The sequence below is a fragment of the Pristis pectinata genome, chromosome 1, assembly GCF_009764475.1.
Source record: "Pristis pectinata isolate sPriPec2 chromosome 1, sPriPec2.1.pri, whole genome shotgun sequence".
Taxonomy (NCBI): Eukaryota; Metazoa; Chordata; class Chondrichthyes; order Rhinopristiformes; family Pristidae; genus Pristis; species Pristis pectinata.
Genome location: NC_067405.1, coordinates 105,182,522 through 105,198,345, shown reverse-complemented (window position 1 = coordinate 105,198,345; position 15,824 = coordinate 105,182,522). Strand labels below are relative to the sequence as shown.

Sequence of the window (15,824 nt, the reverse complement as noted above, 5' to 3'; positions counted from 1 at the left end):
GGATTAATATATTCTTAGGAATAAATGGAATTGGTAATTTATTTTTCTTGCAAACTTTTTTTGGAAAGTAAATCTTGTTTTCAGAAGTATACTTCTATCTCCAAGGAAACCACTCTTGGCCTGCCACATTGGAGAAAAACCAACAGCTGCTTTTGTTTCTAGTGTAAAGCTTCCCCTTCATCTGAGCTCTTGCTTTTCAAAGTGTCTAGACCACACTGTGGTGTTTATATATCTGCACCTGTCTTTCAAAAAGCAGATAATTTTTATTCCTTCAGTATTCTGAGTTTTAATATGCCCAACTCTTTACAGAACATATTATCACATTAATACAAATGAAGTCATTATGTGGACATGGACACATTCTTGATAAGAGCAAGAATCCTGAAGAAACACAGCTGTGTGATGGATTACATTCTCGCACGTAATATATTAAGAGCTATACTTTGACTTTTCAAATGTAATATTGCATTCTAGCATTCATTCACATCAGTTTTCAAATCTTCTTTACCTTGTGATTCAAAGCTTTGTCTTTTCCATAAATGATTTGGGGGTTTAAAAGAAATGTCAGAGGGAGTTATGTCTTAACTGTTGCCGGGATTATTCCCAGTCACATGGCCACTCTGTGCCACAAGTAGAGCACAAAAAGGTGACAAAGGCAGTGATTTCCTGTCAGCAAAGAGCAGGACAGGGCTGTCTAGAAGTGATGCAAATGAGGGAAAGTTTCACCATGGTTTGTTTGATTCACTCAGGGTCAAAGCATGCCGAGCTGAGACACAGAGCAGGAAGAGACCCAAAGGAAATATAACCAAAGCCTCTCAAGAAAATACAGTAGGTCTTCAGAAACTGCACTCCAGTATCTTTTATGTATCCTTTTGCTAAATAGAACTGCACAAGTGCGATCCCAATAAAATATTGTTTTAACTGTAAAAAAGGTTTTAAATAATACTTGAAGTTCCTAGCCATGAAATCAATGTTAGACAGAATTGGTTTCACTCTTATGATCCACTAAAAGGAGACTTATACCAATTGTTCAAATAGAATAGGTATAATTTTTTTAGTAATTTGTCATTTGGAAAAATGCTCCATCACTGATACTCAGTTACTGTTTTGTAATTCAGTGCCTGATTTCTTAAAAGATACAGTAATTATTTTTCATGCAAATTTTTTTGAAAACATTTGTTTTGCTTTGAAATGATTTGGCAAATTACACACGGGGAAACAGACCTTCAAAATCTGTGCAGCAAATACAGAAAATATGATTATGCAATTATTCAATGACGACCATGGCAGGTTGTTGAATGATCAGAAACAGCATTAAACTGCTTTGTTGAAGCAGATTATGATCTGAACTATAAAATATAATTAGCATTAAACTGCTGGTCATGACTACCACACCTGTGAGTGCAATTTCACAAATTAGGGCCTTCTCTGTGAAAGCCTGAATTAGGTTTGAGAGATAAAACAATCCCAGAAACAACTTCCTGAAAATGAAGACCTGAATAAGATGGATGGAAGTTAAAAAAAACAAGCATTTGGTCCACGTATAGGTTATCAATTAATATCTGTCAGGGCTCAGAAATCACTTCCAGCTATATTTTTGGCATTAAAACAGAGGTTTGAGTCACCCCAGTACAGTGTGTGAAACTCACATTGCCTCAGTTGTGAGGTTCAATCACTGCGTAATGCCATGCTGAAACCAGCAGTGTTGGTTTCAGCATGGTATTCCTTGTTAATATGTTTAAAGTTCTTGCATTTCTAAATATATAGCTCAGCAGGTCAGATGTTTGCAGCCAGCTTTTAAAGAGACATACCACAATACAAAGAAGACTCTTCCAACTGCAGGGAGTGAATGAATGGATACTCCAATAATTGGAGGGGGATGGGAGAGTGCTCCCATTGATTTAGAGGAACTTGGACAGGCTGCTGAGAAATAATGTCTGGAAGAGGCATGTCCTTTGTGCAAGGGTGTCATCAAGACGCTCCGGGACTACAGTCAGGTATTCCGAGCAGAAACTTACCTAAGAGGCTTCTCTCTGTAAGGATATGAGCGCAGACTACAAATGGCTACACTTTAGAGAAGGCTGAGATGCAGTCAAATGACCTGTCAGCTGTGTCTGCGCCTTGGACAGAAGGGAAATTAGAGGAAAACTCCTCTCTTGAGTATGGAGTGGGAGAGTGCTCCCAGTGGAGTCAAAGGGACCTCAACTAGCTTGGGAAGAATAGTGTTCATCTCCATTTTGCAGGCAAGCCATGGAGATCCACAGCCAAGCGTTCCGGGCAAGAATTTGCTAGGGAGATCCAAGGAATGAATGCAATCACTGAGGCAAAGCTTGTGATGTAGGTATATACCCTTGCCCATACCACATTTTCAATGAGTTGCAATCTCCTAATATACAAGTTGACAGGAATGATCCTGAGACTAGGGAGCCAAGAGTGATTTTGACCTTGACATCCAAGAGTTAAGTATTCAAGGTACACAAGAGGCTCCATGGAGGTTACAGGAAGTGCAAGATCTGACTCTGGATAGAGAATACAGATGGCCCTTTAAATTGCACAGTTTCAGGGAAAATGGTGACAGTAAAATCTGCTTTTTTTCTGTGAGAAAATAAGAACTGTAATTTTTCCAACCAATGAGGTTGAAAATCTCACCACAGAAACTAAATGTTTCACTATGTATAAGGGTGAGTTTTATACAGAAAAGAAAGTCAGAGGGAGAATGAAAATTCTGTCAAAAAATGAATAGATAAATTTTCTGACGGGCACTCAGGCACCCTGAAATGTGTGTGATATTGCTCTACTCTGGATTAATCCAATTTTCAGCAGTATATCTCCTTTTTTTTGGGAACAACTGTGAATAAATTTCTCGCCCACAGTCTCAGCATCGAAAGGACTTGTCATAAAAGTTATCTGATCAACTGTCTTACTGTAATAAGTATGGCATAGTTTGTACTTCTGCTCAAACACTTGCACATTCTGCGAGGTTCATGGTGAATAGGGGACAGGATAGACAATTGTTTTATGTGTGTGACCATGTGCTGAGTTTTAATGTGCTTTTATGGCTGATGAAAATCTTTGAAAATACCTGGAATTTGCATTTAATTCACACCTCCAACGTAGCAAAATGATGGTGCACAGGAATAAACCCTCAGAACCCTAAAGATAGCCACAATAATGAAATAATGTCTTCCGGCTCAGAGTGTCCAAGTTTTAATTACAGTCTACAGTGAGCCTCAGTTGATCTGGGGCAGATTTCAAGCAGCAATATTGTAATTGATTTAAATGCTCCTGGGCTAGAGGGGAAAAATTCAGGCTGAGTACCCAGACCTGACTGATATCCATTTACTTTCCATGCACATTAAATATTGAGTAATGGTAGGATTTATGTTGTGATTCTTCCACTGCCACCCACCACACAACACCCACTTGCCCCCTCCCCACATCTCCCTGAAGATTAAATAAACTGTTAATGTACACCACATTCTCCATGTGAAAAATGGCTACTTGGTCAAAGCACCTAAAGATGATGTCACTGATATATGCCAAACAGGAATTAACATTGTCAAGAGGAGAGGAAAACAAAACTATAGAGGTTTTAAATCTTCATAATTAACTCTCCCTCCCCAGCATAAGACTCCGACCCAATATATTATGTTAAGAAGTGAATGTTTGGAATTTACAATCAATTCACTCAAACACTGACTATTTTTTAAAAATAAGGCAGATGGCTAACACATCTGGAATTCTACAAGATGCATGCTCATTTTTATTCTAGAATGAACAGGAGTCACATCAGTTACTAATGACAGCCATTGTTACATCCACAGGAAAAAATGCAATAATGTGGTTCAGTAGCTTGATGTGCGAAGGTTGGATCCTCAAGTCCAAACATCTAGTAGCATTCACGGTGAAGTTTCTGTTATGGGCAGAATTGATCATCTCAGTTGTTCCATCTGGATGCACCCATCTTTCGGTTAATGAACAAAGGAGCAACATTGGAAGGGTATTGTAAGTGTCCATCAACAAGAATGCACCAACTACCTGACCAAGATGTTTGAGGTGGTATGGGGTAACCTAGATTTCCATAAAATAGGCTGGATAAGCAGAGTCTAATGTAGTCATTAACACAAATTTAATAATTAAGGCACTCAAAAGTAGAAATGGCTGCTATAGCATGAGGCACCACCATGATAAATACATGGCTCCTCGAATGCCTGAGACACTTTATCCAGTTGTTTACTGAGACAAGAACTTTTTCACCCAGAGGTGGTTGCAATCTAGAACACAATGCCTGAACAGATAGTGGAGACAGGTGCTCTCAAAGCATTTAAGTATCAAGACAAGCACTTGAAATGCTAATGAATAGAAGGCTGCTGACCAAGAACAGCTAAATGGGACTAGTATAGATAGGTATTTGATGGTCAACATGGATATGGTGGGACAAAGGGCCTGTTTCTGTGCTGTATGACTCTATGCCTCTAAAAGTAGACCAGGAATATCACAGATTCAGTCATTTAGTCTTTAGTTAGCTTATCTCAGTCAATTGTCCTTACTTCCATAGGTTCGGAAGAGCTCTTTCCTTACTGCTATTCAGGAGTGAACTGCAAGACTGTTTTTTTAAGACATCAGCTGGGAAACTGGACAAAATAACCTGCTTACTGCTAAGGTTCGCACATAGCAGTTGGCTACCAGGTAAGATAACAAGAAAGGGAGAATGATAAGAGCCACATTCCAGTCAGGAATTAGAGACTTCAAAAGAGAGAAAGCAAGAATACCTGCAATGAAATTAAGAGGAAACATGAATCGCAGTGGCATCTGAGAACTGACCTCAGGTATTAAAAAGAAAAAGTAGATTCCACTCAATTTTAAATGTATGATTACAGTTAGATATGTATCATCTTCTAAAACATCCATTGATCAAAGCTGTAGTTGCAGATTACACATTAAAAATACATGTTGTTGTACATTCTGCAGTAATGAGATAACTGTTTATTATTGTGATCTCAATCGAATCAGGTTCTAAGAACTGCAATACTGTGACATCGAGCTTAAAAACACTCAGTTTTAAACGAATCAGAGCTAAATACTTGGAAATCTGAAATTAAAAAAAACAGGGAATACAGAGCAGACCAATCAGCATCTGCAACTGAAATGTAGGTTAATGTTTCAGACTGAACCCTAAACCACTGAATATTTCCAGCATTTCTGTCCAAGAATATGGACACAATAGCACACTAGAAATAGAGTAACTGGAAGGTTGCAGATAATATCTAATATGAAGTTTGGATATGATTAGACCTGTGCACTTGGTTTCCTCTCTCATTTCTTCCACAATGATTATTATATCTCTTGCCAAGAGATTATACTTTAATCCTTTTACTAGAGATGAGAAACTAATTAATATTGTTTTTTTTAACCTTTGACAGAATACTACCAACAGAAGTGCCAACTTTAGTGAAAAGCAAAATATTTCACAAATATACTTACTTGTGTCTGAATGTGTTTTGCCTGGCTTCAACCAAGCTCTTCCAACTGATGACACAAATCAAAGCTAACTCGTAACTAGGACTACATTTCTAATGTATTGGAATGTAATACATTGCAGAACATGAAACTGCACGGCAACTGTGTTGGATGTTAATGTAATAGTGAATACCAGAGGAGAAAATCTAGCTGCAGCTGGATCAGACTGCAGGAAATTGAGTGAAGTCAGAGTTAGTGGAGTTGCAGCAATATCACGCATTTGGAAATGACAATAAATTCACACAGCTGATAATAGCTGACGCTCTGAAAAGCATCAAAAACTGCATTAAACAAGCTGCTGAAACTGCAGAATTAGACAATGGAAACATTAGGCTTAAATACAATAAGTGAATAAATCATTGCATCAAACTATGCAAATATTTCTTCGGTGAAAGTCAAGCTGTTGGAGGGAAACACATAATCTGGAAATAGTTTTAAACCTGCTTCTAAAATCTGGCAAAGTAGCATGATAAGTGCTGGCCCACACCTTGACAAAACAAAATCAGATAAATAACAGCAGAGACTGGCAAAAGCTGGCAACTCAGTGAAGGTTTGGAGCCAGAGGAATTGTTCCCAGAGGCAGAGAAAATTTCCAAAAGTTTCAGACTAGCCTTTTGGTGACATATCAAAGATGACAGGAAACTTGGGGAAAACATGGCAGCAGAGCTATACTTCAGAGCTACTTAACTTTGAATGGATATGCTTCACTGAAACCGTAAAATGGAGGCAGGGCCCATTTTCAATAGGAATAAAGCCACTTGGGATTGGTGGTGACACAAACATCATTAAGAATGCAATATACAACACTGTCATTAGATCATATTGTAAAAACAAATCTATATCACAATTTTGCATCAAGATAAACAAAACAGCATCTTGCAAACACCATGGAAATTAAACAAACAAGTATATACGTTTATTTTGAAAAGGCTATGTTTTTTTCCATGAGCCTTGTCTTCAATTTGCTGTGGAGTATGAATTCAAAGGTTTACTATTAAGTGGATAGCTCAAGGATCTCATTCCAAAACAAAACCTTTGTTTTCTTACAATAAACCCATTAGTAGATGGGTCAATGCATGATTTCTTTGAGAATGTGGATGTTGGTGCATCTAAAATTCAAATGACAGCCTCAGAACACGGCACTATGCTATAGAATAATACCCCTCAACAGCCAATCACATTACATTATTTCAATAAACAAATCAACCTTTTATACACAGATGCAAGGCAACATCAGAATGGCATATCCTTAGGGGAAGTAAATTAGAAGTCTGAATTTTTTTTAAGATTCTCCCACCCCTCCCCCTTCAGCAGCACCACAAAATACCACAGGAAAAAAAATGTTGCTCTTTCTGGATTTGTCACAGATGGAAATGTAGTTTGAAAAGATATGACAACAGAGGGTTCTTAATGTTTGATGGAAAAAAAATACAGCCACAAAATGGTGGCTTTGTTTTAATATCACTGTAAACTTTAAGACTTATGTAGAAATAATTCAGTTGGAAACACAAAGGAATGGTGTAATATTCCTTTAAATTACAGAATTGTAATGTCAAAACACAGAGCTACATATCATTAGAGGTGAGCAGGATAGTTGTTGGTCAGCTGCTTTGAACTCCAGATTAGTTGAGCATGCTTTCATCGTTTGCAAGGAAGAACATGGATTAAAAGACTGCTTGTTACAAAGCTGATGTTAAAGCTAAATCTAGTCTTTATTGTTTTGCCAACATTCTGCATGTTATCAACTTGCAGAATTTCCGAACAAAATTTACTGATAAATAAGTTTTGTTCAACAAAACTTTCATCCACAAGGGATATAATACTGTAGGAGAAAATGTTCTGTCTTCTTAGAAAAAAGGGGAAAAATTACCTTTATATCAGCAGTTAACAAAAACAAGAACTAAGTGAAGGAGATTCTAAGGATAAAGTTCAGTGGAGGTGAAGAACGAAGCTGTGAGTAGATAGTGACAGCAAATGAAGCAGTGTGCTTGATTCTTCTGAACAAGCCCTCCTCTGCTAAGGGCTACTTTGAAGTTTAAAGAAATTGCTTCTTTCAGGAGTGTGTTTGTGCCTCACTGCCCACCACTAATTAGCAGCATGCCAGTTTCATCCAGGTAAAGGAAGGACCCCAAATGTGGTGCATTCAAATAAAAATCAAAGAATACACAAACTCCTTTGTGCTTACTACTGTGCTTCAAAAATTCTCTTTTCATGTATGTAGTTATGCCCCTGGAGAATGCATGTGTGATTTGCTCTCACAGCTACCCTTGCTTCTCTCCCAGGGCTGTTCCTGCATGTGGTCTGCTTTCTTTCCTCACGGTTTCTCGAAAATACAAAATCTTATTGCCCCTTATCTATCACCCACGTACACCAGCTATGGATTAGTGGCATTCACCCCCCACTGGCTGTGTGACAAACAATGCCCCTAGCTGCTTCTATTACTTTAGCTGATAATGCACAAACCTGGACTTGAGACATTTCTCCTGGTGCCACTCTTTAAAATGATAGTAAGTTTTGATGAAGCCACTAAGATAAGAGATACGCTCCTGTTTGACCTTGAATTTCCATTCCTTGTATAAAAATGAAAAATTACTAGAAGAGCCAGAGGGTGGTTGTTTCTTGTCATTATCCTGTTGTCAATTCTGATGGTGGTTATTAATTTTTTCCTTTACGATTCACAATCTGCTCTTTGAAATGTGCCATATGTTCAAAGCAATTCAGGGATGACAACTGTCAGAATTACAACAATAAAAAATAGCCTAAACGAGGCAGATTTACTGCTGTGGAGATTTGTCTGAAAATAACCCCAGAAATGCTCCAAGATATTACTCCTTCTCTGTTTTAAAATACCATCATATCTATAGTATAAGCTTTGAGATTTTTTATCAGTAAAAGAATAAAGTAATATTGTACAAAATAGAGAATTTAATAGATTATATAACTGAAAGGTGCTGAAATATACATTCCTCATTTCTCTCTTTGAAGGAATTTAAATTAATATTAGAGTCAAAAATATTTGTTTTAATCTTGTGTAAAATAACAACTCAAAGCAATAGAGGCTGCCCTATTTATAACTGATAAAAATTCATTGAAAGCTGACTGGTATCGATGCAGTGATAAACCATACTCCTGGCAAATTTTGTTCTTACAGCTTCTGAAGGGCAGACTAATCTGTCTGAAGCCTCAAATAAAAACACATGCTGTAAAGTAAAGCCCCTACTTGCATTGACTATTCATTTTGTTTCAGTCTATTTATTAATCCTGTCTCCTTTATTTCTGCTCCTCTATGGGAAGGATTCTTCATTCCTTTATAAAATTAAACTTAATAGAATGTGATAAAGGGAACTCTTTGGCAATTATGATGTCTGCACTCTCTGCTGGCATGCAGGAGATGGAAATGAAGTTGGGGACAGGGAAGGGAATTCTAATAGGCACCATGATATATACAATGAACGTCAAGATGTCCTCCGAGAGAAAGACTTGTCAGGATAATCAGATTTTCCATATCCACGTAAAGACAGTAACATAGGCTCTAACCTTGTAAAGATGCTGCTGCTGCTCTTCTGACATCATCAGGTCATGGCTGTCCATCACTATGGATTCCATGTCAATCAGCCAATCCCAGAGCTCTTGGTATTCTGATTCAAAGTCCAAAAGGCTGGAAAGCAGAATTAAAAATGCATTATGCATTATATAAATAAAATATATATTCCTGAATGAATACTGACTGGAAAACGTAATTGCTTGTTATAGAGAAAATTAAAACTTAGAACTAGTCAGCAAGATTTCATTAAATTCGATTATAAGTAGATAGCACAACATGATTAATAAAATAAGGTAATAATGCATTAGAGAGAAATACTAAACAACAGATTATTTGATTTCAACACTGATAACACAAGCAGTAATTTTTCACTATATCAACATGCAGGAAATAAATATAACAAAATATATTCTGCAGAAATGATTGACAAAGTTAGTCAATACCTATTTCATGTTTTAACTAGTTTAAAATTCTTCATTTCAATTTAGTCTTCTTCAGCATCATTTCAACAAAACAGATGAATATCAGGTATGCAAGAGAGACAATAGCACTGAAGGCAAACCTGCAGCCAAAGGTTTTATGAGAAGATGAAAGTATATCAGACAGACATTTTAGTTGGGCATGAGTGAGTATGCCAAAGCACTCAAAAGGCTGGATGCAGCACTAGACAGGTGATCCCTATAGACATGTCCAATGCAAAGGTGAGGCCAAAAAGTCAAAACAAGAAATTCTCAAAAAGGCAGTAATCGTTAAAATTCAATAGGAGTTCATTAGATTTCAGCTAAATAAATCATTAGAATGAGGAGCTTAGAGGGATTAAAGCCATGTTCAGTTCAAAGCCGAGTGCCTGAGCTAAGTCTTGAGTTTACAACTCAGCTCCAGCACTCTAATGCAGCAGAAAGTGATAATTGTGAGAAGTTCATACAGCAACAAGATAATGCATAATTCTCAAAATGTACTAAAATGTAACTCCTGACACTGTTTACTTATACCCCAGAATATTGAATAATCCTTGACACAAATCAACGATTATATTATGCTTGGTTTTAGAATGATGTCATTCAATGACAGTTAATGGAAAGAAAATATCTCCTTGAGGAGGATTTGCTGCCACTGGGTTCCAAAATCCGGCTCAATAAAAGTAGATCTAAGTTTAGAAGGAAATAAAGAAATTATACTCTGCAATTGCAATTTTTTTGCTAAGACTTCAAAGAGCTATTCATTGGGCAAGAGAATTATTTCTCTAAAATTTTGCATCAATATATAGATCCTTGACAATTGAAATCACGAATTTCATAGTTTTGCATTCAGATTCTATCTGAATAAACTAAAGCAGAATATTGGATTTATTAAGACATTTACTTATTAAAAATATTTAAATGCAAATACTTCTATAATTCCTGAATGAATTGATTTTCTCTTCAAGAATGTTCAAAAGTACAAATTGGTCTCTACTCCATGTATGTAGCTTAACTGCACATATATTAAATGCCCTCTTTCTGTTACACAATAAATTCAAATAAATTCAATTTATTTTGCTTGGTTAATACATAAACTGATGTATTATAAATGACTGATAATTTAAAAATTGAAGTACATAATTTTCTAAAGAAAAATAATGTAATTGAAAACAAATCTCAAATCAGATATATCATGTAATATTATTGTGTGCAATTCTGGTTGCTCCATTACAGGAAGGATGTGAAGGCTTTGGAAAGGGTACAGAAGAGGTTTACCAGGATATTGCCTGGATTAGAGGGTATGAGCTATAAGGAGAGTTTGGACAATTTGTGTTATTTTCTCTGGAGTGACGAAGGCTGAGGGGAGACCTGATAGAAGTTTATAAAGTTGTGGGAGATATAGATAGACAGTCAGAATATTTTTCCAAGGGTAGAAATGTGAAATACCAGAGGACATGCATTTAAGGTGAGAAGGGGAAAGTTTAAAGGAGAGATGCCAGGCAAGGTTTTTTTTACACAGAGAGTGGTTGGTACCTGGAAAGGGCTGTCAGGAGTAGTGGTGGAAGCAAATTTGATAGTGGTGCTTAAGAAGTTTTTCGATAGACACATGAATATGCAGGGGATGGAGGTATATGGATCATGTGCAGGTAGAAGAGATTTAGTTCAATTTGGCATCATGTTCAGCACAGACACCATGGGCTGAAGGGCCTATGTTCCATGTTATTTTAAAAATGTGTTCTTCTTTGATAAGTTTCTGCACCTCTTAGATCAATTTACATGCCTTAGATTCTTCACTGATGGCTTAGCTGGTTAAAGAGAGAGCAGCTGAGCCAGCCGATTTTGAACATCATGGTTGAATGGGAGCTGGTTAGTTTCACATTTCCTGGGATAGTGAGGAGATTTTTAAAATGTTCTCTCCCTTGACTAGTGTTTACTGACAGATTCATGACTAGACTTAGCTGTGTTAGACACTATAATGTATTGGCTACCTGCCACTGTCTATGCTCACAATAAGGAATGGGCAAGGTGCTGGAGGGAAAATGTAATTCCCTTCCTTGCAAGTTCTCAGCTGAGCAACCCTGCTGTGGCAGCTGACAAATTGGAGAAAATAACTCCACCACAAGACAAAGAGAAAATTTTAGTCACCTTGACCATTGTTTACAGATCTTCTTGTGGCTAGTTTAGGAAAAGTTGGATCAGTTGGTAGGGAGTTTTTCAGTTCTTGGGGAATTGTGCAGCAGATAAATGGTCCATTGCTCTAGAGCTTGCCATTTGGAGGCTGGTTTGCAGTAGCTAAGAGTTCCTAGTTTGCTTCCTTAATGAACCATTGCCACATTCAGCTAATCTCTTCTGATGATCCCGAGGGATAGTGCGAAATGTGGACTCTTGGATATATGCCAATAGTTGTTTTACTTCTTTTGTACAACCTTATCCTGCTTCCCTTCAACTTCTACTTACTCCTGTTCCATTTTCAATGTAAGGACACAGGGGAGACGCCCACAGAAATGTCTCTTGCTAAATGTCTGCAGTCAAGTTACATCTTCCATGTCTTCAGAACAGTCCCAAAGCATTTCACACCTGGCAGATTACATTTTAAGTGTAGTGCATTGAGATATTAATGAAGATTAAGAATTCTGGAATGATCTTGAATCTATGACCTGTTGAAGAATGGGAATGATTTTCCTGCTTTGAATTGTTGAATGGAAGTTTGAAAAATCCTTTCTCAGCCGTGTTGCTAAAATAATAGATTAGTTGATTGGTTCAAACAAAATTTGAAGAGTTTCAAAGGCTGGGCACTTAATCACTTCCTAGTTTGATAATTTATATAATTAATGTATTTCTTTTCTATATAGAATTTACACAAATGTGTTAATGTTAGGAACAACATAGAACCATACAGCACAAAACAGGCCCTTCGGCCCACCATGTTGTGCCGTCCATCAAACCACCCTCACACTATCTAACCCTTTCCTCCCGCATATCCCTCTATCTCACATTCCTCCATATGCCTATCCAACAAACTCTTGAACCTGTCCTATGTATCTGCCTCCACCACCACCCCAGGCAGTGCATTCCATGCACCAACCACTCTCTGGGTGAAAAACCTCCCCCTGACGTCTCCCCTGAACCTCCCACCCATAACCTTAAAGCCATGCCCTCTTGTCTTGAGCATTGGTGCCCTGGGAAAGAGGCGCTGATTGTCTACTCTATCTATTCCTCTCAATATTTTATATACCTCTATCATGTCTCCTCTCATCCTCCTCCTTTCCAGTGAATAAAGCCCTAGCACCTTAAGCCTCTCCTCATATTCCATATGCTCTAATCCAGGCAGCATCCTGGTAAATCTCCTCTGCACCCTCTCCAACGCCTCCACATCCTTCCTATAATGCAACAACCAGAACTGAACACAGTACTCTAAGTGTGGTCTAACTAGAGTTTTGTAAAGCTGCCCTTGTTTCCTTGTCATGCATATTGACACCACATCTGAGGTGGACATATCTTTCCTCAACACTGAGCTCCACTGGAATTTAATGCACATTATAAAGTAATAATTGGCATATCTGACCTCAATCTAAAATACAGCTCCTACAATTATCCATAAATTTAGGGTGTTGGCTATGATTGAGTCATAAGATTGTGAGTTTAAGACTCGTTCCAGAGAGTTGATCACTGGCTGACACTCCAATGCAGCACTGACTGTCCATCTTTTGGATGAGATATTTGACTCAGGGATAAAGGATAAAGGATCTCATACCACTGTTCAAAGACGAGCAAGGGAGTTCTGTCCGTTGTCCTGTCTAAAGTGTATCTCAATCAACTTCACTAAAGCACACTTTCTGGTTGTGATCATTTTCGCATTTTGTGGGAGCTTGCTCTGCACAAAATTGGAGATCGTGATTCCTGCCTAACAATAGCAACTACACTTCGAAAGCACCAAATTAGCTGTAAAATGTTTTGGGACACCCAGAAATGATGAAAAAGACAATATACATGAAAGCATGCTTTTTTTTTTACAACTTTTCTGCCTCCCAAAGTATTAAAACATTCAAACCCTATCTAATTTTCTTGTTGGCATAATCTAATAAGCTATTAAAAAAAGAGAAAATAACAGAGGCACATGGGAGGAGGAGCAAAATTATTTCTTTTCAACACATTTATGATGTTGCAACATAAACACCAGAGGAATAGGAATTCTTTCTGCAAGTGTGCACAGAATATGTGATAACACATACATGTTTTTATAGTTTTTTTAATCAATTCATTAATGAAGCTACATAACATGTAAGGCAGATCCTTTGGAAATGTTTATAATGTGATTGGGTTGCACAACCCGTGTTTCTCTCTCCTGTTGTTGAAACACACTGAATTATGAATCACTGAGGGTGACAACATTGAAATTCTCAAAACATACAAATAACAGCTATTTTTGGGTTACTATAGCATGTTGAAGTTGTTAACATATACAAATTAAATAGAAAGTGCAAATAAAGGTAAACCTAGCAAAGTTTTGTATTGATCAACAATTCAAAAGCTTTGGGTCCAGGAGCTAAGCTTGTCATCTGTTTTAACATCATGGGCAAGTTTTGATAATGAATTTGACCTGACGTGGGTCACTGATGAAATATACTGTACAGTTTAGTCATAAAAATTGATATATGTGTAGTTAAGTACAATGACATCGTGTTCACAAAATATTTAATCCAGTTAAACATAGATTAAATAAAAAGAAAAACTGAGCAATTGTGATACCTGTAAGTATCTACCCGATTGACTTTTGACATTGCAGCAAATTCTTGTTTCCGTTTGTTGCTGCTTGTATACTGTTCACTATAAAGCTTCAGTGACATCTGCTCCACAGCATCTCTTCTGGTTTCCAAGTTGATAAGCTGTATCTCTCCCTAGAAACAGTGCATGTAACCGGTAAACATAAATAGTTTAGCATTCATCAAACAATTCAGGATTTTCTCTGCAATCTTAGTCTCCAAACCTGGGAATTCAGATGCCATCCTTTGAGGCTCTTGCTAGCATGTGGGTATTGCATCAATAAAAGGGCACAGATAGATTTTTCACAAAATGAGTAATGAATTCTCTCTCCTTTGTGTGCTATTCAACTGTATAATTTTACAGAATGCAGGCTCAAATTTAGCAAGATTCAAATGAAATGCAGTACTCAGTGGGTTAACAATTAAGGTTGCTTACAATTTCTTGTCTCCAAGGCCAAGTCAGGGCAAAGTGTGGGAGTGATTTTACAATGTTCAGTAGGCTGGTATTACAATACTATTCATTCAACTTTATGTCACCAGAGTTTCAAGGGTTTAGATCACTTAATTCCATCAGCACAGCTCTGTTGCATAGCACTGATTGTTGCAAATTATAGGCAGAAGCAATTTACAACAATCACCTTGTAGTCTATGACAGATTTTTTTCAGGTAATCCCAGGCGTTTCCTCCGTTATTAATATTTTACCTGCAATGTTTTCCATTCTGTTTCAATTCTGTACTTTTTAAATCTGGCTTCAGACCAGAAACCTTTTCCCAATAGCATTCATTAGCATTTTCAATTCAAACTGCATTCCATAACCTCTGTTCACAATGCAATTAATTTATCCATATCCTAGGGTAATTCAGGACTTCTATCCCAAGACATACAGTAGGTACAATGGTTTCCAGCGTGAAGGCAAAACAAACTGCAGTTAAAATAATCAAGGTTAAACCTTCTTAAAAATCTCAGATCTGGTTTACCTAACGTGAAAATGCAGCTGCTCAGACTTTCTAATATAACTTGGCCAGCTTTTAAGCTCAATTTCTCTCCCCAACTTTGTGAGATTTTATGTCCTAATTTTTTCTGGATTTCTTTTCAATTGCCAAACATTCTTCCAACTGAAACAGTGGGGAGACAAAGTTACTTCCAGATAGCTTCCAGACATGATTGCATGTCACTTCATAAAATTCATTATGACACAGGAGATCATCATTAAGCCCAATGAGTACATGCAGGATTTCTGTACAGCAATCCAGACTGTCACTGACATCTCCCCCCTTCCCCATCCCTACCTTTCCCTGTGACCCTGCAAATTATTTTCTCTCAATTGCTATCTAATTCTCTTTTAAAAACCATGGTTGATTCTGCTTCTACCACCACTTTGAGCAGGGACTTCCAGACCATAACCACTGACTACTGAAAAAAGGCTTTACCTCACACTTGCCTGTCTCTTCTGCCCATCATTTTGAATCTATGTCACCTAGTCCTTGAACCATCCACTAACAGGAACAACTTCTAGCAATTTATCCCACCTAAAT

General features: G+C 37.4%; 1 protein-coding gene across 4 annotated transcripts in view; it reads right to left on the bottom strand.

Annotated features, from left to right (window-relative positions):
- akap6 (A kinase (PRKA) anchor protein 6) overlaps window positions 1-15,824 on the bottom strand; it is a 303,452-nt gene that overhangs the window by 99,888 nt on the left and 187,740 nt on the right. For all 4 annotated transcript variants that reach the window (XM_052026999.1, XM_052026993.1, XM_052026990.1 and 1 more), the window contains exons 9-10: window positions 14,275-14,423; window positions 9,058-9,178 (exon numbers count right to left, since the gene is read on the bottom strand). In XM_052026999.1, the coding sequence (XP_051882959.1) occupies window positions 9,058-9,178; window positions 14,275-14,423 (270 nt within the window). The remainder of the gene's footprint in view (window positions 1-9,057; window positions 9,179-14,274; window positions 14,424-15,824) is intronic.